The sequence below is a fragment of the Vicugna pacos genome, chromosome 13 (genome assembly GCF_048564905.1).
Source record: "Vicugna pacos chromosome 13, VicPac4, whole genome shotgun sequence".
Taxonomy (NCBI): domain Eukaryota; kingdom Metazoa; phylum Chordata; class Mammalia; order Artiodactyla; family Camelidae; genus Vicugna; species Vicugna pacos.
Window position 1 is genome coordinate 16,565,147 of NC_132999.1, and position 24,515 is coordinate 16,589,661.

Here is a 24,515-nt window from a genome sequence, read left to right on the forward strand (position 1 = left end):
AGCACTTACTATGTGCTAAGCAATGTGCTAAGTGCTTTATATGCATCTTGGCCCACTGATGTGTTTGAGCTGGAACTAGAATCTTTGTCTCACTTGCTGTTTTCATATTTAAAGTTCTAGAGAGACTAAAGGATCCTTAAAGCTCTGATTTGGACTTCTTTAGCTTGTTAATTGTATTTTCTTTAAAAACCGTATGTTCTAAAAGCAGTGGAGTTTGGGGAACGAAACCTGGAGCTGGCTGTAAATTGACCAAAGGTTGTCAAATACCCATAAGGAAGGGCATTGTGTTAGACATTGTGAGCAAATGCATTCAGCCTAGGGCCTTCCTTCTGTATTTCCCTTTGTGAACTCTTGCTGAATGTCCCATCATCCTTTGTGAGATGAGGTCCTGTTCATCCTGTCTGCTTTCATGACATAAATGTTTTAGGAACTCCTCACAGACTGGCTGGATTGTCTCTTTGGGCTACGAACAGATTGTGTGGGTGATGCGACAAGGAGGAGAAGGCTCAGCAATCAAAAAAAAGGGGGGGGGATGGGAAGCTCTTTCTCTGGCTCTCAGAATGGAGCCTGCACAAAGGGAACTTCGTTAATCATGCCTCCTTTGTAATCAGAATGGTGGAAGCATTTTTTTAAAACCACTATTATTTTGTCCTCTGTCTCGTCTGAGTGAAACCAATTGTTAATAGCTAATTGACAGGTTAAAAATTTCCTAGATGTGACCAGAGAGAATAAACTTCACTTGATAAAGTAGTCGGTCAATTCTTGTTGGCAAACCAAGTCAGATGTGGTGACAGGCTTCTTGCAGACATGGTGCTGGTCTGGTAGGACACCCTTGTCCAAGACCTACAGGGTGGTGGACTTGTGCTTAGTTAATGAAAACTTCATATGTATTTGAGAGATGGGGAAGAGATAAGCGAGACTTAGGGGGTTTGGTGAGTTGGGATTCAGTCACTTTGTAGTACTGAGTCCCTAAAACAAGCACTGAACGGGTGGCTCCAAGCATCTCCATTTCCTGAGCAACCATGGACAACTTACTTGTTTAATCTTTCTGTAGTTGCTTTCTTAGAAACCGAAGGAGAGTAATAATCTTTGGTACCCACTTAATGGTGTAAAATAATGAGAACCTAAATGTTTTGAGTGCCCCAGAGATGAAGAGATAGGGAAAATTGTCTTAAGGTATTACTCATATTTAATATGGTAAGATGAATCAGTGTAGTTTTTTTTTTTCCCCGAAAACCTGTTATTTTTTAGCACCTCCCTTTTACGAGGGACGTTTATGCCTTAGCAGAAGTTGACTTTGTTAACAACTTTATTTTCCAAGACGGGCCCAGCAAAGTTACAGTGTGGTTGGTTTTCCAAGAGGAAAGTCTGAGGTTAGCCCTGTCCCGTCCATTCCCTGAATCGAGTTGTTTTATAATGGAATTGTTGGTTGACGGCAAATCAAGAATAGTGAGATCAAAAAAAAGAACAGTGAGACCAAGACAATATTACTGTTTAGAAGAAAGCTAATCAACTATTATTCTAGCTCTCCCCTGCCTGGTTGTCTATTAAAAAAAAAATTGTATGGATTTTTGAAGCCAGATAGTGAGAGGTGGCTGCAAATCCCAAGAAAGTGGTGTCACAGTGGCTTAGAAGATGAAAGAGCTGCTTGGCTTGGGGGCTTTTTTTTTTTTTTAATCCCTATTGCCTTATCGCTTGGTCATCTATTCAGAACAGAAGGATGAAATCCCCATAGCCTGCAAAGTTTTCTCCTTTTTTTCTGCTTTCACCTAAGTGGTATTTTCTTCCCAGGCAGGATTAGCCTTTACCTCTCCTATTATGATGATAAACTACTGCTGGTGCTCTTTGTCCCGTGGAGACCCCACCTTCCCCACCCTCCATTTGTCTGTTTTCACCAGGAATCCACAATTCCCCAATTCTTTAGAGATTCTTGTGTTGTAAGGGTCCTAGGCATTTGTTTAGTCTAACCTTAGGCACACTGCGGGCTCCCCATCAGAGATGGCCTCCCTGCCAGCATTTTTTTTTTATTCCAGTGACGGTTGCTTGATAAACAATTAAAACTGTTTAATTTTTCAGTCTAGTTGAAACACTATGATGGTTGAATGTTCTTTCTTTATGATTCAGTGGAAAACTGGCTTCCATCACCACATTGTTATTTCCAGTCTTGAATCCTGGATTTTCCTTTTGGGGTAATCTAGAACATGCGCTGCCTTCCTTTCAGATGATTGAGGATGACTGTTACTTCTCTCCTCTGACTTTCTCTCCTCCAGGTGAGAACACCCGTGTGTGGCAGGATTCCTTACCACACTCGCTGTCCCTGTCTGGTGACTGTATTCTCAGTCAAGATGAAGTTTACCTTTGCTGCCATGGCAACCAGCTGCTGCTTGTTGTTTCCACTCAGAGGAAACTACCATTTTCCTGTTTCCAGAAAATCTATCATTCAAAAATCAACCTGTTAGTGTCCTTAGAACAGACATATCTCTATTACTGGTGATCAGCTTCATTCAGAGAACACTGAGTTCTACAGCAGGCTATGCACCGGCCTCCCCATTTTAAGTCCTGTAGCTCAGGCCAAATGTGGGTCCCATATGTGTTTGCACTGGTTTGTCTCATTAGAAATAGTGTGACCTAAGACAGAGAGGCTCCAGACTCAGATGGATTTAGGTGCAGACCCCAGCTCAACCACTTATTGGCTGTGACCCTGGCTGAGTTATTTACATTTTCAGAGCCTCATTTTACTCATCTCTACATGGAGATAAAGATATCTACCACTTAATGCTGTATAAGAGTGAGAATCAATCCAGTTAATCCCCTAGCCCACTGCCTGGCACATAAGAACTATCCAACAAGTGGTAGCTGTTTTAATTGTTTATAATTTGTAGATGACAACCCAGTGCAGGATGCAGCCAGGCCAGCACGTAGGCAACTATAATGGTTATGGATTGTTGAGAATTTGGAATCCCTGTAGTTGCAGACTCTCTGAAAAGGGAGTGTCATAGAACGGCTTAGTGCGATATGAATTTTCCTTCTAAGCTTGGGTGGTTGGGATAAATCAAGGGTTCTCAACTAGGAGTAATTTTGCCCCCCCAGGGGATATTTGGCAATGTCTAGAGACATTTTTATTTTCACAACTTTTGCGAGGAGGAGGGAAGATGCTACTGGCAACTAGTGGATGGAAGCCAGGGATGCTGCCAAACACCCTGTAGTGCACAGAACAGCCCCCACAACATTTTGCCAGCCCAAATCTCAGTGATGCCTTGAGAAACCCTGGGGCAGAGGGCTGGGGGCAGGGCAGCCAAGAATACTAATGGGAAGTGGCATCAGCAGCTCTCCGATTGTAAGCAGCCCAGACGCTGAACAGAATATTGAAATAAAATGATGATCTCCTGTAGCTGTAGCTCTAACTTTATATGTTCTATCCCATAATCCTAGTATGCCTTTCTAAAATGTTCATCCCTTTCATATTCCCAATGTCAGATGCTTATTAAATAAATCCTGCTAAAGGTTTATATGAAGGTTTTGCACCTGTTATCTTAATTTTTTCAGTATTGGTCCTATCAAAGACATGACTGACCTAATAGATCCATCTTGCATAAGTGATTCTGTCAAACAAATGGACAGTCCACCAAAAATGAATTTAAAATGACATGATAACTTCAGTTCTCTATTCATACGGTGAAACATGGTAAAGAAGACATATAATCTGTAGCAGTACTTCTAGAAATCTCCCTCGTCTTTCCCAACCACTTTGACGCTTCTAACCTCTCTTTTCCAAAATACCCCTCAAACCGCCACTGATAAAATTCCCTCCCCAACCCAAGCCCGTCTCTTCCGTTTGTCTCTTTTCTCTTAACTGTGTATCATGAAAACCCAAAGACTTCATTTAGCAATAGTCGAACCCCTTGTTGGAGGACAGGTGAGGGCACGCAGCAGAGCAAGCAAACCCAGCCATCTCTCTCTCTGCAGGGAGGAGGAGAGCAGGTGGGGAAGACACATCAGTACATTTGGCTAGAGTTATTTTCTAATAATGTGTGAAAACAATTGTGAAAAGAGATATTATGGTCCCATTTCACTGAGGAGAAAACTAAGGGTTAATTATGTGTTCGGACAACAGGCTGCTTAGGATATTGCTGGGGTATTTCTTGGGGAAAGACTTCTTAGATGTTCAGGTTAAAATTCTCATAGAATCATCTCTGCTTGTTGGGTCTCTTTACTGCAAGGGGAACCTTCACTTTTAAGACCCCAAATTCAGACCTTCTAGTTCCTTGAATGTTGATGAGCACATCCTGTAGGGGGTGGGGGAAGACAGGATAGAGAGGAAGGAGTAAGTTGCCATTTCCCACCAGATTCTTCTCTATCTGCTGACAGCACTGTTAGTGTCAATACTTAACGTTCACTAAGGCCTCACTCTGGGCAAGGTACTGTGATAGGCTCTCTTTATCAACCATTTTATCTTTACAACAAACTTAAGGTGGGTACTGTTAGTAAAATTTTACAAAGGAGAAACTGGCGTTTTGTAAGGTTATGTAAATTGCCCAACTAAATAGCTAGTAACTGAGCTGGGATGTGAACCCGAGTTTTTCTGACTCGCTTTTGAGTTTTCTTACTGTGCTTTTGTAGATGCCTATTTTTAAAAAAAAATTTTTTAGGGGAGAGATAATTAGGTTTATTTATGTATTTTTAAATTATTATTATTATTAGTAGTAGTAGTAGTTTTTTTTTTCAGTGGGGGTGCTGGGAGGACCTTGTGCATGCCACGCACGCACTCTATCACTAAGCTATATCCTCCCTCCCATTTTTGTAGGTGCCTGTAGCAACCTAAAGAACGCTTCTTGTGAAAGCGTTTCCCTTGCTGCACTGTAATTGTCACTTTCTGTTATGGAATGTTTTTTCCATAATCTGGGCAACTTTTGAAATATATTAAGAACCCAGCAGTTTAAATGAAAATACGAGTGAATGTTATGAATTGATACCTCATTAACAAATTTCATCAATGATCTTTTGGCTTACGGCAGTATTTGCCACGACTTCCATTTCTTCTGAATAATAGACTCAGCTCTGTTGAGCTTATTTCTAGCATCCTGAAAAATAGAGGTTGGAGATGCTCCAGATTATTTCATTGTATTGGAATGTCTTTGTGTTGAGTTATACTGTGAGTGTATGGGCCACTGGCTGGAAACTGGAATGCAGTTTTGATTTTTTTCCCTAAAAGGTTTCATTATGATTAGATTGGACCACCTTCATATAGTATATATTATATGGGTATATTTCATGGTGCTGAATATATCGGTATGAAATTTTACATATACAGTTGGCTGTAGCTTGCCCTTATTTTCTGAAACAGTTTGTTGATTACACCAGTTGTTGGAAGATAGAAAACACCCAGAGCCCATTCTGGCCTCTACAAAGAACAGAACAGGGTAGGAGATTAAGGTCTTTTCCTCTAACAGATGTGAAAACACACAGAAAATGAGAGGAGAAGGGGCCTAGATGGGCAAGTCTTGGCAGCCTGTACTATTGGCATATACAGTGATCCTAATTTAAGGTTTTTTTTTTTTAACCTTAAAAGAATGACTTTCACCATAACATAGAACATATAAATTTCCATTAGAGTGAAAGAATTTCTAGGTTAGGAATACCTAGCAGTTAAAATACTGCCTTTTACAGTTGAGCGAACTGGGGCCCAAGACTGGTCGAACAGTTTGCCTGGATAGTGACATATCCAGGACTAGAACTCCACAATCCTGATTCCTGGGATAATTCATTCCACTAAGATTCTTATCCTCACACTTGTGTAGTTCAGGACGAGCAGACCACCAGTGGCCCAGAACTGGCGCTGTGAGTGTATGAAGAGTGCCCACAGATTGTGGTGGTGGAGAAGGCCCCCAAGGCCGCCTTTCCACCCCATCCAGTGCTTGGGTGTCCTCTGCGCTCCTTGCACTTACTGGCGCCACCAGCAGGAGTACTTCTACTCACACAGGTGTGGGCAACTCATTGTCTTCAACCAGTCTGGTTAACTTTTTACTGTCTGATTTTATTGATCTCAGATTTTATGTCTTAGAACTTTCAACATTGGAACCACCAAGAATAAATCTAATTTCTCTTCCAAATCTTACTCATTCATGTTTTGACCTTTTATTTGTGACACCCCCCCAATACAAACTGAGCTCTTTGATTTAACAAGCTCTATACTTAGAGCTTCTGTATATTCTGCCTCTCATATGACGTATCATTCATTTTCCTTTGATTTCCTCTCCTAGCAAATCACATTGCCATCCATCTGCTGCCTGTGCGAGGAACTTGGGGACATCTTTGACTTCTCTCACACACATCCCACGTTAATCAACAAATTAACGTGCAAATTCCTCCTCCTAACTAGCTCTTCCCTCAGTCACAACTAAAACTGCTCGTCACCATTCAGAAGCTCCAGGTGTCATTTCAAGACTTCTGATACCCGTCCTGTGCTCCACAGGAAGACCAGAAGTCTTCCATTGTTTTTCTTTGCTACTTTTCCCCATAAGTTTCATATGTAATTCATTGGACCAGAGAGAAAAACTCAGAGTGCTGGGTAAACAGATCATACATGCAGTAGAAGAGTCTTTTGCTCGGGTTTCTGTCTTCTGAGCCTGTTCTGTAGATTTGATCTTCAAAGTAGGATTTGATGCCTTTAAAAGGGAGTGACTTATTTGGAGGATGGCCCAAAATGGCCCCAAATTTTCTTATGTAGGTTCTTAAGAATACAGATTTTGTTGTAAAAGCTTCAAATATACTGCCATTTATGATGTACATTTAAGGCTAAGATGTGAATATTTTATCTCACTTTGTCTCCTGTTTTTCTTTCTATTATGTAGGCCTGGATCCCTTCAGATATAGGGTAAATAACTTTAAGTCCTACCTTTGAGAACCTCAGTTTCCAGGAAACAGGCTAAAGAGTGGTGTCTAAGCATGCTCCCATAGTTTTAATATTGGTTACAAACCCTTTGAAAGAAATTTTTCAAAATTTCAAAAAGTTTTTGCTTGCCTGTTGTCTCTCACACACATTTTTTTGATGTGTAAATTTACCTTTTTCTTGGGGTGAGTGTTTCAGTTTAGGACAAGTTCATTTTGATCCTCAAAATTCAGTATTCATTTCATATATAGGTTAATAAAGATCTGCAAGAACTGTTATAAGTAGAAATGAGCCCGTGTGTATCATCAAGAGGTTGGCATCATGGAAGGCAGCCATGGCTTCTTCCCAAACTCTCTCTGAATGCTAGTCTTAATTGTACTTTGATATAGACAGGCCATGGATCTCATCCACTAGGGCATTTAAAAAATGATGTCTTAATAAGTTTTTGATAAAAGCTTATTTGGTAAATTGAGCATAACTTAATGTTAAGTTTATTATGACATAAAGACACTTTAATGTAAATAGTCCGTTTCAGGTTTGGAGTACTTATATGTTCAAACCTCTGTGCTTGGTTCCATAAGGAGGGATAAAACATGGTCCCTCCCCACTGGAGTTTATGATTTTGTAGATCCAGGAACTATGTTTGCAAATAAAGTAAAATGCTATAATAAAGACATAGAGCAGGTGATACTGGGATCAGAGGAAGTAAGGATCATTTGTTACTGCAGGAAAATTGGCGGAGACCTCAGATGCTGGCATTTAACAAACTGAATGAAGGAGGTGGCACCTGAGTTCCCACCTAGGACTGATGAAAATATTAAAATACTTTAACAAGTACATAGTGATTTTACTTTTGTTATTTCACTGCTTTAAAAAAATCCAGTTCCTGAGATGTGACTGTTAAAATTACAGTTTACCCTTAACATGTACCTCTACCTCCAGTTCTAGGGAATTCACAGAGTAAAAGGTCCCACTTTTCTTTGAATAATCCGGGAAGGGGATATGATTATTCTTGGCTTTTGTGAAATTCCAGATGAAGTCATTAACAGACCTTGCTTGACCTTAGTCTCGGCTTGTACTGTCCAACACTAAAATTTTGACTCTTCAGAATGTTCTGTACTTTCGTTCCTTTAATTGCTTTTATCTGTCTTTCAAAATGAGTCAGAATATGGAGAAACATAAAGAAACTACATGAAGTTCTTTACTGGGCCCTACAGGCTCCATTCTCTAGCATTCCACGTGTATGAATAGAAGACTTCACCATTTTGTTATCACTGAGAAAAACTTACTTAGTTCAGGCTCTTATCTATTCTGTTACTTCCTGAATGTTTCCATGGATGGGGAGCTCGCCCTTTCCTGAGTCAAATTGTGCCATTGTCTGCCTACGGGAATTGCCAGTGAATTCTTCCTTACGTTGCTCTAAAGTCAGCCTCATTTGTACCTTGGCCCTTGACCTGCCTGCACGGTCTGTCACAGACTCTTCCATGCAGCTCTGTCATATGCTCCTGGGTCGGGTCTTCTCTAGGCTGATACTCCAGACTGCTGGCCTGGAATTTGAAGTTACAACCAAAACTCCAGTAAGATATGGAAGAGTAGCCGTTATTTCAGGCGAGTTCAGTGCACTTTCAGAAGCCTGTTATTCCACTCTCCTTTTCTGGAACTCTGCCGAGGCCGTCTGTCGCTGACTGTCGTCTTCCCGAGAAGCTGTCCCACTGGTTCCCTTTGTGGGATGCCCTGCTCAGCCCAGTGCTGGGCGATGCCTTGTCTGTGGAGCTCCTTATGGCCCTATTCAGTCTTCCTTATCCATCTTTCTGCTCTGCATATTACCTCTCAGTCATTTGAGAGAGCTAATAAATAGTGAGGGCTAATAATAAACTGGCAATTGAGACAATGTGGCATATTGGAAGGAGCACCAGATATGAAGTCAGACTGGGTAGTTCTAGTCCCAGCTCTGCCACTGACTGGTGGGACAAAACCACCAATCTTATGCACATGCAACGATGGACCATTATAATAACAACTTGACCTGTTTACTGTGAAGATTAGATGATCCAAGTGTCTGACAGTGCTTTGTAAAATATAATGTGCAATCCACATATTAGTTAGTGTTTGTGTTCATTATTAACATTGGTAATATTGATAAAAGGATATCTAATTTATAAATCATACATGTCTATTAACACATTTTAGATAATACGTGTGTGAAATTATTATACAGTACAAAAGATACTTCGGAACAAAGCAGCCATTTCTCCTAGAAGACTGAATTTGGGGGTTTTCTAGCCCTAAAGTTTCTCTCCAAAGGTGTGCCGGTGGCAGACTGGCCCGCTTGTACAGCCAGCTGGCCACCTCTGTGTCACCTCCACCCCCAGAGCTCTGCCAGCAGCTCTAGGGGCCTCTATTGGGCCTCTGGGAGGTTTCCCACACAGAGCTGGTTCGCCCTCCATGCTGGGTTTATGAGATCATAGCCAAGGTAGTAAATTATAAGATGCTATAATTCACTTTCCATAGGTGGTCTTGGCTGTATTCCACAGCCTTTTGGCTGAATGGTGGGTGATTTTGACGCACTGGCATAAAGTCAAAAATTTAGCCCAGATGACTGGTTTGCCGAGCAATGAGCAATAGCATCAACAGATGAGCCATTTGGTTTTTCCGTGGAGGTCTTTTGTGTTCCCTTCATGTGTATTTAGTTTTTACTGTTTTGAGTATTTCTGGGGTGATGGAGAAACAGTCATTGTAGGTATTCAGAGCTAGAGGTTAGAATTAGTGATCTGGTGGACTTCTGCTGAGCTTCTTAATTTAGTCTCTCTTTGTTGCCAGACACCAAAGTTGAGGGTCAGTGTCTTAATCTGACTTTGGAATTCAGGATTGCTTCTCCAATTAGCACGTCTAATGGTTGGCAGATTTTATAAGCTAAGTCTCTGGAAGGGCCCTTTATGCATTTTATTATTTTTTTTCAAAAAGGGGAAAGAAACCTGGCACTACTCTTGAGCCTAAAGTAACTTCATGTTTACCATGGCATTTCAAATACTATGTAAGAATTTGGCTCAGTGTCCCAAAGCACTCTAATTTTTTTCCTCTCGGTTCCAACACTCCAATTCCACGGGATCCAAGCCAGGCAAGTAATGGAAGCCAAGTGGCGCTGCTTGTTTGCTGTGTAGATTCTGACAAATATAGAGCAATTCTTCTATTCTTCAAATCTGCTACATCTTTGGCTCCAGAACAATTGAGGTTGCAGGCTAAGCATTTAAAATCCTCATCAGCGGAAGATGTAAACATACACTATTATGCAGTATTTTTTAAGTCAGAGTGAGTTACACAAGTGTTTGCTACAATTTCTGAAAGTTTGCTGTCAAAATGTCTGTCATTTATTTATAAGTTTATATTGTATGGAACTGTTTTTAAATACGTGCTTGACTTGTGTGTGTACAGTACAAATTGCTTTGCATTCAGCTCTGCTATGTGATGTGTGTGTATTTGTGTGTTTTGGTGGTAGTAGGTTAGTGTAGAGGAATGTTCTGCTGTGTTTAAAAATTTAGCTTTCCTAGAACAGATGTTAGCATAATTAACTACTACTTACTGAAAATTGCTGGCAAGAATGAATTACAAGTCACTTAGTGTACCCCATTACACACACTAGGGCATGGTTAGGATAATTCCAAAAATTACTTCTCCAGAGCTTTGGCCCTGCACACCCATTTTTGGTTTTCCAGTAATTGAGATTGAATTGTGAATAATATTTCACTTAGTAATCTAGTAAGATTTAATTGGTATATTTGAAATATGGAAGAATTTCATCTTCAAAGTCAGTCACAGGCAGAGTGAGTGACCGACCATTTTAACTTCAGAGCAATTTCAGTGAAGGAATTAACAGACCGAGTCAGTTAATTCCGAAGCACTAAGTCAGTTTAACACAAGTATTTACACGTTCTTTAGCTGAAAAATCTGAAGTGGTCATTATTAGGAGACATTCTAAAACTTAGATACATGCTGTGGTAGACACTAAGGAATCTTTTTAGGAACTTACCTGAAGGGAACAGTAAGCAGAATTGTCTCAAGGAATCGCTAGCTGTCTAAAACCTCACAACTCCACCATATAGTACAATCTGGCTGCTTCAGTTGTCTAGTATATCCCACGTGTTTCCTTTTAACTAGAATTAAAGTGGGAGGTTTCTGAGTGTGAGAAAGACAGGCACAATCTCTGAGGGAACTCAGTTTTTACATTTAAAGGTAATTTCTACATTTAGCTGGAGATTCTTTTATGTTCAGTGAGTTCTGTGAGGGCCCTTTGAATGAAAATTGTAGCTACGTAAATACCTAACCTCCTTGGATTCTGCCACCTATGTTCCTCTTCCTTCTCCGCTTCTCCCTGCTCCCTTCTGTCGGAGGGAATCAAAAAATTCTTTGTGAACCCTAGAACTGTCCAAGGGCCTTAAATGCCCAATGCATTTCATATAAATTCTCATCTAGGTAAGGACAGATACTCAGATAGGCAAAGCTTAGAACCAACTTGAGTATATAATCTTTTATGAACTTCCTATAAATACCATTCACAGCCAGGCAATGGAAGTTTCCTTCATATTACAAAGTGAAATGACATTGAACCATTTAGCTGTAATTCAGGTGAGAGTTGTGAGGGCTAAAGTTACCCAGCTTTTGTCTTCTCCTTTTAGAGACATAGACATAGGCGGAGTAATTCTTAGTGCCCCAAACGTTAATTCTAACCTTTTAAATCAGCCTTGACTCTTTTTAAAAAATAGTCCTATATTCACTTCCTAGTAATCCAAAATGTTTAGGGAACAAGGTAGAAAATAAATAAATTTAAAAAAATAGATAAGTAAACCAATTATTCATGTTTTCACAGGTGCAGAGATTAAGACAGCAGATTTTGAATTAAGACTAGGTTTAAAGAGTTAAATAAACCTCCCTCTTGAGTCAGTAGAAAGTATCTGATAGCAATTGTTGAATTTCTTCCTCCAGTTTTATTGAAATACAGCTGACATACAGCACTGTATAAGTTGTAGGTGTATAGATAGAATAATTATTTGACTAATATACACTGTGAAATGATTACATGTTTTTAAAATGGTGTGTATAGTTTTTTTTTACTTTTGTTAGCTAAAATGCTATTGTAAAAATAAAATTATTTAAAATACTTCTGAAATGTTCGACCATTTTTACTTAAAATCGTATTTTTTTTTTCAAATTGAGGGATTCTGGTTTTATTAATGCTTATAAACAGGAATTACCCTTTTAACTGGTCTGTTCTCCACATCTCTTCCCCTTGGAGCCTAAAGCAGATTAATCTTGAAATACCATTTTTGTTGCAAGGCAGGCAGGCTTCCTCTAATTTAGGTGGAGGCTATTCCTGATTACAGACCGCAGAGGCTCTTTGGAGACCCCATTGCCACAACAGGAGAAGGAGCTTCTCCATTCCTTCCTGACCACCCTTTGTTCGTGTCTGGCCCTGTGGCTACCTACAAGATACCTACAGTGTCTTAGAAGGAAAGATTCTCCCAAATAAAATTGTGGGTCTCTCCTTTACATTGCTGTGTCAGTGAAGCAGAGACTGCTGGGAGCAGAAGCCAAGGTCCCCTAGAGAACTTGACCACTGGTCAGAGAAAGCAAAGGGCTGGAGCAAGGTTTGGATGGTGCAGCATTTTCACCTATTAATTGATCTCTTTTAAATTTAATACTCAAACGTGGACCATACAGTTGGCCTTCAGTATCTGCAGATGAACCAGCCACGACTGATCAGCTGATAAGTAGGGCTGAATGTGTGGCACCATTTTATAGAAGGGACTTGAGCATTCTCAGACTTCGGTCTCTGTGGGGGTCATGGAAGCAGTCCTCTGTGGATACAGAGGGACGACTGACTTGTGGTTTTCTGGATATCCACTGACCCTGCACATGGTCTTCTTCAGCGCCTTCCCCACTCCGGTCCCCTTTCCCGCCTGGCTAGTGAAACCTGCCTCTTTGAAGTCTAAGTCCCGGCCTCTGGCAAGCAGCCCTCCCAGCCCTCATCACAGATGATGCGTCCTGTGCAGGCATCTGTAGGGGCACGTTTCAATCAGGATGTACTTTTCAGCCAACTTCTCAGCCTCCCACACTGTACTGTGAGCAACTCGGGTTCTGGGACTACTGTCATTTGTCACTATCTTTAGGTAACACAGTGCCCACATAATAGTAATACTCCTGGATAATTGCTAAAGGAATCTTTACTTGTAATAAAGCAGAGAAATAAATAGTCTGTGTTGGCTTGAACGGAGACCATGTGTCCTGTCAGCGTGTTGTTTTAGTTTTATTTTAACTTTTCTAGGAGGCAACCAAGTCTTGTATCTCTATCCAGCTCTTTAATTGTAGGTTCTGGCAGGAGTAGGGGCTAATGATTTGATGTTGACTCAGCTTTGAGCATGATAGCGGTAGTGGTTGGCTGGATAGTAATTTGTAAACTGGACAGCCCTTGAGATGCCGTAACAGGAAGCTGACTGGGGTCAATGAATATTCTTCCAAAAGAAGTACAGGTTTAGTCATTGTTCAGTTACACTTTTATTCAAGGTCAATTGTAATGATGACTGGAATCGTTGCCTCATTTTAGTGCATTTGTTTCTCCTACCTTCTAAATATCTGACTATTGCTCTTTCTCAGGTAATGTCAGGGTAATAAATATAGTATCACTACAACTGTAATTACTTTTTCCTGTGATTATTTAGGTACTGTCTGTTTTCCCCATTATTTATGTATTCCAAGTGACTGATGTCTGTTAGGCTCACTTAAGCACCTAACAGGGCTTAGTGCATAGTAGGTACTCAAGACGTATTTGGTGAATGCAGTATGAGCCTTAGTAATGTATGTAATTGAAGGTCACAGTTTTCAAAGAGACTTCAGACTGTGTGCAGTTTTCCATAACCTTGAATTAGAAGTCTTATTGATTTCATATCAACTTTATTTTAAAATTAAATGTTGTGTGGTGTCAGATTTCACAGTTCTCTGCTGCAGTGGAGAGGTGGAGGCCAAAAATTCTGTCTTGAAATACAGATTTAAAAAAAAGAAAAACAAATGGCCTATGTTTGACATGGCAAATAGAACTGGCCTCAAACTGGGGTGGTGTTTTCAAAGAGTAACTTGTGGCTTTCTAACTTCTGTTCCTACTCTACATGCTGTTTTAACCTGCCATAAAGTAACCAATCCACAGTGCCAGGGTATATTCATTTTGGGCCGCGTTGCTCTGCCTACTAAATTGTACTGATGTAGAAGTAGCTTTGGGCCCCTTTGTTTTCAGCTAAATGCTATGGATATGGAGAGGAGACATTTGTAATGTGTGCCTAGGCAGCTGGGTGATATTACATTACTATCCTTGGAACACTGAGGAGTGATTATTTTTAGCTTTCACCTGAGCAAACATGACTCAGTTTGTTGACCTGAATCCATCCAGCCCCTTCTTAAGTACACAAACTATTAATCCCTAGAACCACGCTGGTGACTAACGAAGGCTTCCCTTGCATATAACTGTTGGTTAGTTGATTGTGGCTTGTTCAAAGTTTACAAATAATTTCAGCTTCTTCCATGTCATTCTTTTTTCTTATAATAAAATCCCTCACATTTTTTTTTTTAAGTTTAAAGAAAGAAATCAAACTTCTTTTTGGTTTTAGACCCTGTTTTGTGATCCATATAGTCACAGTTTTTGGCTACAGCTGATGAAAACACCTACAGTAGGCAACCAGCTAGAAGCTTTGTTTTTAGTTCACTTTGATATACTTACTACATAAGAGATACCTAGGAATTCACTTTTAGCTGGAGTAGGAATTGTCTAGAACTGTGAACATATTATTGGGAGAACATTAACTGTCCATATTTAAATATCAGAACGTCTGTTTACTTTCTCAAACAATGCAAATGTTTTGCCTTTTGAGCACAACTAGAAAAATTGAAAATGTTGAATTATCTTCTGGGTTTTTTTTTTTTTACATTAACTGCTTATATTTTTTTTTTTACATTTTTTATTGATTCATAATCATTTTACAGTGTTGTGTCAAATTCCAGTGTTCAGCACAATTTTTCAGTCATTCATGGACATATACACACTCATTGTCACATTTTTTTCTCTGTGAGTTATCATAACATTATCTTCTGGTTTTTAAAGTTATGCAAAACGTTTTTGAGACTAAAAGACTGATTTATTCAAGCAAAGAAAAATATTTGTGATTCTCAGAGATGCATTTGAGGTTTTTTCAAGTTCACTGCCATGATCTTTATGAAATACTAGTATTCCCGGGACTTTTTTCTTTATGCGAGAAACACTAGACTAATGAAAAAATGAAAATAATTCAGGCTGCTACAAAGGCAGGGGTTCACTATGTCCATTAAAAATGCAGCCTTTGTGCCCGTAAAGCGTTCAGCTTCTCTGTTATTAAGTTTGGAATGTGGTTTTGGAGCTTAACTGAGGAACTCGGCTAGTTATTTTTCATTTCAGTCAAAGGAGGGGAGAGACTTGTTTTTCAAAAGGAAAAAAAATGAAAAAAGGTTAGGTTCATTTTGGAAGAATAGAAGTTTTAAAATGCAGTAACTATTTTCTGCTGCAAATAGTCAGTTTGAGTGTGTTAGGCAAAAATAGAATTCATGACTTTTGTCTCCCTGTTTATATCTCCAACCACATTAAAAAGGGTTTAGTTAAATGTGCCATTTGGTCTTTCTAGTGTCAGTGGGCTATTTAGCTGAGTCAGGATAACCAAAGTTTGATTGATTCATATTTCTAATAATAAGCAAGATGTCTGATTTTAGATGCATTATGTGTAAAATGTCTTCATGATACAGTTTTAACTTTTAAATGGAAACTTCCCTGGTGTAGGTTAGTGGTGGCTCTGTGTTGCAGTGTGCAGGATATGAATGGAGAAACTTTCACCTAGACTTTAGCAGTGCTATGTTTTCTGGTAAGTTTTAGCAGGCATTTTCACAAGTTTCTGAGAACATAACATTTTACTATTCAAAATTTACTGTTAGGATTGATATTTACCAACAGATCAATAGAAAAGTGTCTATTTGAGCAGTAGAAGTAAGGCAGAATATTAATAATACACACTCTTGTGTCTTAAGTGACTTCTCGCTTTACATATTCCTCCAGGTACTCTTTGATCTCTGTTAAATAAGAGATGATTTCTGTTCATAAAAGGTCTGAAAGCACAGTGTGCCAAGTGTCATATGCATGAAATTTAACATACCTAAACCATGCGCATAAACTGTAATTTGTAATGTTTTCCTTTTACTACTAACTTTCAGAGGAAAGTTTTATAAATAGTTTTTTTTAAATATATTGTAGTAAAAGGATCTACATGAAAAAAAACTATGAAAATTTTCAAAGAGATATCAACATGGACTCTAGTTAATAGAGAAGTAATCACTGTTCTTGGATAGTAAAACTAAATGCTGAGAAAGGATGCTGACTCTGTCCATATTAATTTATAGATTTAATGTAATTTCCGTCAAATCCCAGCAAAGAGATATAAATATGAAATGGAGTGGGGAGAGGTTTTACTCTATCAGATATTGATACACATCATCAAATTACATGATTTAAAACCATGTTGTATTGGGCCATGAGTTTCCAGTCCAATGCATGGAATAGAGGAGATTGTCCAGAAACATCTATTGGGGTACATGAGATAAGGTGATGTCATAAATCAACAAGAAAGGAGAGTTTTTTCAGTAAAGAATAATTTAAATATTTAGGAAAATAAAAATAGATCCTCATCTCATCTCTTATATCAAAACAAATTCCAGGTGCATCAACTATTTATATATTTTAAAAAGTGAAATTGTTAAAAATCACTAGAAAGCAGTAAAGGTGGCTATTGAATTTGGGGATAAGAAGGTCTCAATACACGGAAGCATGGGGAAAACATAATGGAAAAGATTCTGTGTGAAATCCTTATATGAAATATATGTGAAATCTGGAAATCTGTGTTAAAATATGCCATAAGCAAATCGAGACAGCAGATGGAAAAGTTGAGATAAATTAATAACAAAACATATTAGGCAAAGAATTATTATTTATACAAAACCTTTACAAACCAAAGGGGGTGTAGGAAAATTGGTATATCATGTGATTATTTTGCAACCACTAGTTGAAAATGTTTCTACATGAAAATATTTATGATAGCTAAAATTAATTTTGTTTTTTATGTGCTTTCAAGCACTGTTCTGAATACTTTCAGTGTTAATTTGTTCAGTGTATACAATGACTCAGAGAGGTAGGTACTATTATTGTTGCCATTTAAGAGATATTAATTTTCATACACAGACAGGTTTAGTAATTCACCCAGAACTTCCTAGCTTGGATCAGTGGTGACACAACCAGAGATTAGAGAGTCAGGATCTGACACCAGACAGGTTGGCTCCACACCTGCTGTTTTTCACCACTGTGCTACTCTGCTTTGCTAAGTGAATTAAAAAAAAAAAAAAGCTACAATACTATGTATGGTATGGTCCTATTTTGTAAAACTATGTGTTAATATTAGTATGTATTTTAAAGTTATACACATTAATTCCTCTTCATATAATTTTTTATCTAATCACATACTCAGAGGAAAGACAGATAATGTTTTGATACTTTTCCAACAGTGGTTACTTCCCTCTAGTGGGATTTTGGGTAAATGGTGTTTTGAACTTTAACGTTTTTGTATTGTGCAAACTTTCTGTTCTAATTACATAACCATTTTATAATCACAAAATTGTGAATGTTATATATTTCAAGTTCGATGATCCGTTTTGAAATGCATTGATCACATTTTAGTGTACATTTGAAGGGTCAGTCAGTGTTTCGGTTCCCACTCTCTGTTGGGTAGAGTAAGGGGGGGCCCAGAGTCAAAATAATTCTTTTTCTCAATCAAAAGTATGTTGTAAAATTTCAGAGTTAAGAAGAATCTTAAAAACCAACAACCTTGGTGGAATTTTAGAAGCCAACCATCTTTTTTCTCAGATGAGGATCCTGAAGCTACTATAGATTTAACCAATTTACGCAAAATTACCTGAGAGTAAGTTGTTTGACCAGCCTTCAGACCCAGGGCTTCTGACTTCAGACAGTGTGTTTTGTGAAGCGTAGAGCCCTCCAAATCCTTAGGCAGGCAGAAATTGAAACACAGTTGATTTTTGTGACATTGGTTTGGAGCAAAGAGGTAACTGAGCAAAACTAGCTGTAAATGTATTCTTTCAGTAAATAACAATGCTTGAAAACAATGGGAAGGCTCTTGGGGATGCTCTCTGACACCTCTGGAGGTCACTGAAGGATCCTCGCCTGAATTTGGGAGAGCTTTCGAAATTACTGAATCCAAGTTATAGAAGGCAGTGTGAAAAATGGAGAGAAGACAATAGAGGAAAGAATGTTTGCCAAAAATAGGTGCTTCAGTGGATGGTTCTTCTAAAACAGAAAAACATTCTCTTTTCAGCTCCAGGGCCCACAACGGCAGTGTCTTACATGTCAGTGAAATGCGTGGATGCCCGTAAAAACCATCACAAGGCAAAATGGTTAATGCCTTGGGGACTCAACCAGTGCGACAAGATCCGAGACATCGAGGAAGCAATTCCAAGGGAAATCGAAGCCAATGACATTGTGTTTTCTGTGCACATTCCCCTCCCCTCCATGGAGATGAGTCCTTGGTTCCAGTTCATGCTGTTCATCCTGCAGCTGGACATTGCATTCAAGCTCAACAATCAAATCAGTAAGTTCGCCCTCCCCACCCCTCTCCTATCTTGGGGAATTTCTCTCTTCAGGCTTTTGAGAGCCAGTTATGATAACAGTAAAATCATAGTATTACTAGTGACAATTATTGACTGCTTACTACTTACTAGGTACTCTTCTGTGTACTCTACCTTAATTAACCCATTTTATCTTCCCACCAGCTCCCACCAAGAGGTAGGTCTTATTTCATTTTGCAGGTGGAAAACTTTGGCGTCAGTGAGGTTGCCCAAGATCAGCAGGCTAGAAAGTACAAGAGCTGGGATTCAAAGGCAGGCAGCCTGGCTCCAGAGCCCTGTCCTAACCACGCGTCACCACCTCTCTAGTGCCTGGAGGAGCTCATCCCACTGGAGGGACTGGAGGGTTTCTGAAAGGTCCCATATTTCCAAACGTCTTTTCCCGCTGGACTTTGACTGAAGTCATCGCCTTAGAAAAATCTACCTGCCAAGATGGGAATACCAACCCACGAGCATCCATTTTCTCAGAAAACCAGGTTATTTTTTTAGCTTACCCAATTGTGATTCAAGACTCTTTGAGGGCATGAGGTGGTTAAACATTTCATGAGGAAGAGATTATTGGGTGATTGGTGGAGGTGATTGTGGCATCTGGGGACAGTATGGGGAATCTGATGTTGAGAAGATGAGAACATTTTTCTAACTGAAGCAGGATCAGGGGTGAGAGTGAAAGAGAAATGTGTTAAAGACAGCTCTGCCTGGGGCCTGTCTATGAATTAAAGCGCTATTTCTAATTCTAATGTTTTTGTATCAGCAATTCCCCTGATATATAATCACGTTCATTTTACTGTTTAGGAGTTGGAGTAGTGTATGTGCCTGACTGGCAGTTCATCTGGAACTGGTGATGCTGAAATAATTTTTCAGAATGCAGAGTTTCTACCCCTCCCCTCAATTCATTCAGTTTCTTACCCATTATCTCAAACTGTTATTGAGTGCCCAGCACTGCCATGTACTGAACTGATGGCTGGACATGTGGATACATAGGAAGACACAATCGTTCAAGGGGCTTACAGTCAAGTGGAAATGACAAGCAGGTAGCCAGTCATTACAGTATAGTATGTACTGTAGCACTTGGTGTCGTACTAGGTGCTGTGACCGAGGTATACCCAGGACCTTTGGGAGCATAAAGAAGAGGCTTTAGAGCAGAGAAAGGAAAGGCTGCCTTGTGTGTGTGTGTGTGTGTGTATGTTTTTGTGTGTGTGTGTGTGTATGTGTATGTTTGTGTGTAGAGGTAAGCAAACAGATCTTTGAGGTGAGTGTTAAAGAGCGAGGACCCTGAGAAGGAGTTGAGTATGCGGGTGGGAGCAAGTGGGAGAGCGTCCTAGACACGAGGAGTGGCTGGTGGGAAGGTCCAGGTTTGCACAGCAGCCGGATGCAGTCCGGTGGCACTTCCCGTGTCCCGTGTTCCTAGCTCTAAGAGTGTATTCAAGAAAAGGAGAATGAGGACAGTCATGAGAGGAGCCATGAGAGGCTGACAGGGGTAGATTAACTGACTTATTTATGTTTTGGTGTGAGGGTCAAGGACACAGCGCTCTTGTTATCTGGGCTGATTGCCTATTATGTATTTGACGTATAATGTTCCTAGAAAGACTTCTATCTCCCAGCTCCAAGTATAAAGGAAGAGATTTACTCTTTAACAGAAATTAAATATCAGTGCTATATTAGTGTTGACTAACAAATTATCCTAAAATTTAGCTGCTTAACCAACAAACATGTTTCATCTCCCCATTTCTCTGGGCCGGGAATCCGGGCACAGCTTAACTTGGGAATCTGGCTGAGCCTCTTATGAGGTTGCAGTCAAGCTGTTGGTCTGGTCTGCAGTCTCAACAGAAGGCTTGAAGGCTCTACTGGGCGAGAGGGATCTGCTTCATGTGGTCACTCATGTGGCTTTTGGCAGGCCTTGGTCTCTCACCACGTGGGCCTCGCCGTGGGGCTGTCTTACAATATGGCCGCTTGTTCCCCCCTCCCTCCTCCAGGCCCCCGGCTAGTGATGAGAAGGGCAGAGGAAAAGCACAAGTGCCAAAGATAGAGCCACTCAGTCTTAGAAGTGGTATCCCGTCTCTCCCACTGTGTTGTTAATCAGAAGTGAACCAGTAAGTCCAGCCCATACTCGAGGGAGAATATTACACAGGGCATGAATATCGGGCAACGGGCTCACGGAGAACCATCATAGACGTTGCCTGTCTAATGGCATACTTTTCAAAGCAGCTGGGGTCATTTGAAATATGTTCATTGCTTTATTGGTTTCCAGACCAGGAGGCAGGGTAGCCGAATGCTTAAGATCATGGGCTTGGGAGTCTGGCAGAGATGGGGTTAAATCCCTGCACCACCTCTTATAAACTGTGCAAATTTGAGCAAGTTATAGAATCTCTGAGCCACAGCTTTCTCATCCGTAAAATGTGGATGACAATTCCTGATTAACCAAATACACTAAGGAATAAATTAGTTAATGTAAAGTTCTTAGAACATAGTAAGTACTACTAAAAAGTTTAAAAATAAAAAGTAACTATCATAATTATCCTTTCAGCCTTATTTCTGAAATTCAGCTCTTCTTTTCAATTCTTCTGTACCTTGGTTAGTGGGATGGATCGGTCTTTATTTTAAAAAGCACAGCTTTAATCTTATCCTTGTCCTACTCAAAGTACCTTCAATAACTAACAAATAAGGCCTGACGTTCAGAGTCCTCTCCGTTCTTACCTTTCACTGCTAGCCTGCACGTATTCTCTGCATCCTCAAACGGGAATAATCCTCCCTTTGCACCTTTGCTCATTTTAGTCCTACTACCTCTTTCTTTCCTCATGACCCCCTTCTCAGCTATTTTCCATATTATTTCCCACCCCTGTTCCCTACCAATTATGACTGATCCTTCTTTGAACAACTTCTGTCTATTCTTGCCTGGCGATGGCCAGCCCTGCAGTCTGCACAGGTGAACTGTTAGTGTGGCTTCATACTAAATTGTGAGCTACCGGTGGGCAGGCTGTGCATTGTGCTTACATGTATGTGATCTGCAGCCTTGCATACAGGAAGCTGTGGATGAAAATATTTTTTGGATTGTGTCATTCTCCTACCGAAAAAGGAACAGAAAACAACAGATTGAGGTGCTTCCCCTCAACTCCAAAGTAAGATTTTTGTTATTAAAACAACATTTCAGTAATCAATAAAACTGACATTCAAACTCATTCTGATCCCAGCTGCTGGTATACTGCTTACATTGATTCAGTGGCAGTCAGATATTCAGAATTGGTGAAGAGTAATAAGTCTGCACCTTCAGGCAGCCTCTTGCTGTGATGGACTGTTGTCTAGAGTGTAGTCTAATACTTGGACAATTATTTGAAGTGAGGTTCTGTTTTCAGGTCGTAAGGAAAGCGTTGAGTTGTCCCGCTGTTCTGCCTTTTGCATTGCTGAAAGTAGTTGGCCGTGTATTTTGGTTTTGGAACTTGGCGTCAAAATCATTTAGTAAAATAACTCAGAGCTTCAGCTGAGTTCACATGAAATTTTAGAGGCCAATGATAAATGTATAAAGTGAAGTTATACTACAAAATCTTAGAAAAAGATTCTTAAGTTTGTTTAGTGAATGTTGTATGGTTGAAAGTTTTAGAGAAACTTTCCTAGTAATGTGAAACAACTCAAATATATTTGCCACTTTGGTTTTTACCAGTTCCTAGTGAAGTTGTGTTTTTTAATCAGTGTATTGAATATTTTAGAAATCTCCAGACTCATCTGAAATATATTTGAAAGTTCAGTGTTCACTTTTTAGCTTCAGCACTGTAAATAAAATTGTCTTAAACTCAAATCGAGTATTTTTCCTAAACCAGAAATTAAGAAATAATTTTATTGGGTTTTTAAGAAATATATATTTGGTCATTCAAATGACCAGAATATATTTCTCGTACATATTTGGTTCTTGTCCACATTTCCTGGCTCACAGCTCCCCAAATCCTTGGACTCTCCCTAGAGCTAAGAGCAATGGGAGCGACTTTTGTTATAATATTTGATCTCTTGTTGTCAATTCCCAAAAACTTCAGAGCCATACTATGTTTAACAAGCCCTTTTCAGCCACAGCTGGGTTGATGTTAATAAGATGGCTTTTAGAAAGCACCTGAGGGTAGGGGTTGGTTGTCAGGGGAACAGCCATGATTGGAGGGGAGGGGAGGAGGGGCTGTAGGTTGAATCAATCACCAGTGGCCAAAGATTTGATCAATCAAGCCTCCATAAAAACCCAAAGGGAGAGCTTCCAGGCTGGGGAATCAGAACGCCTGCACAGGACACCATGCTGGACCCCATACTCCAGGAGGATAGAAACTCCCTTGTTAGGGACCTTGCTCGTGTATCTGGCTGTTGATTGTATCCTTTAATATCCTTTGTAATAAACCTATAATCTAGTGGTAAATGGGTTTCCAGAATTCTGTGAGCAGCTCTGGCAAGTTAATCAGACCCCAAGGAGGAAGTCGTGGGAATGTCTGATTTAATAGCTAGTAGGTTAGAAGTACAGGTAACAACTTGAACTTGGAAGCTGGCATCTGAAGCCAAGGGGAGGTCGTGGGGGGGCCTCCAGTCTGTGGCTGGCAGGTCAGAAGCACAGGGACCTGGGCTTGTGATTGGCATCTGAAGTGGAGGGCAGTTTTGTGGGACTGAGACTTTAACCCCTGGAATCAGTTGCTCTGGGTAGATCGTGTCAGAACTGAGTTGAATTATAGGACACCCTGCTGGCGTCCGAACTGTTGGGTTTGTGGGAAATTCCACACCCCCATCCTAGTTGGTGGTCAGAACCTATTACATATCTTAATAACCACAGGTGAATTACTACCCAGCAAATGTGAATTCCAAACATCGAAAATGCCTATATTGATGAGGCTTTCAACTAAAATATTTCTGTGTGTAAATGAAATGTGAATGTGTCTTATGTTTTTTTTTCCCCCCAAGTACACCTTCAGGTTCCAAAATATATTTTATCTCCATCAAAACTAAAGATTCTTATCTTAAAAAATATCCTTAAATTTCTTGTAACATGAGGGTCTGCACTTAGTGGAGGTACACTAAAAAATTATCAAGATAGACAACAGTTCCTTCGATAAATGTATGAAATAACTGAAACCCTAGAGGCATCAAGAAAACCAGATCAAAAAATACTTTTCTTGAGCAGTAGCACTGGGTGGGGGAGGTTGACTTTAATATGAAAAATGTTACAGAATGGATTTGTGAGAATATTTTTTCCCTTAAATTTATTCTCTTTACCTTTGTTTATGAACACTAAGGAAAGCATCAGTTAAAGAGGGATGGTGTGTCTCTGCTGATTGATATAGACATGCACATGTATACATATATTTTAATCATAATCATATTTATAAGACCCAGTAGGTCTAGGTTTTCCTCTGAACCTTGTGTTAAGAACATATGTGACTGCCTGTCCACTTTTTTATACTTTATCGTTGTTTGGATGCCTTTCTCACAGCAATAAACGGGGCAGAAGAAGAAGATTGGGAGTTTGGTGAACAAGATCCTATTATATGTGGATGACTTTCTGTTTATCCAAGATTCAGCTCTGGCTGTATTACCTCGAATGGAAGGAAAAATCAGGACCAATCCTGTTTTTTCTTTAAACTTTCCTAGGCAGTCTATGAAATGAGTTTCAGATTTCAAATAATAAGAGATTTCATATTTGGATTATGAAATTAAAGTTAGGATTTTCAATATATGTATGGTCAGAGTTTTCACCAATCTTTCAAGGGTCTTTGACCAGGTAAAATGATCAAAGGACTGTATGTTTTAAATGAAACAACTATTTGACACTAAATGTTTATTCCTCTTAAACTTTCAGTTTAAGATGACACAGCTTTTAGCTAGGGTTTGACATCTTGACAGTCCCTCAGAAACTAAATAA

The 24,515-nt window shown here is 39.6% G+C and overlaps 1 protein-coding gene across 2 annotated transcripts in view; it reads left to right on the top strand.

Annotated features, from left to right (window-relative positions):
- WLS (Wnt ligand secretion mediator) overlaps window positions 1–24,515 on the top strand; it is a 124,135-nt gene that overhangs the window by 18,872 nt on the left and 80,748 nt on the right. For both annotated transcript variants that reach the window (XM_015240172.3, XM_006205349.4), the window contains exon 2: window positions 18,331–18,603. In XM_015240172.3, the coding sequence (XP_015095658.1) occupies window positions 18,331–18,603 (273 nt within the window). The remainder of the gene's footprint in view (window positions 1–18,330; window positions 18,604–24,515) is intronic.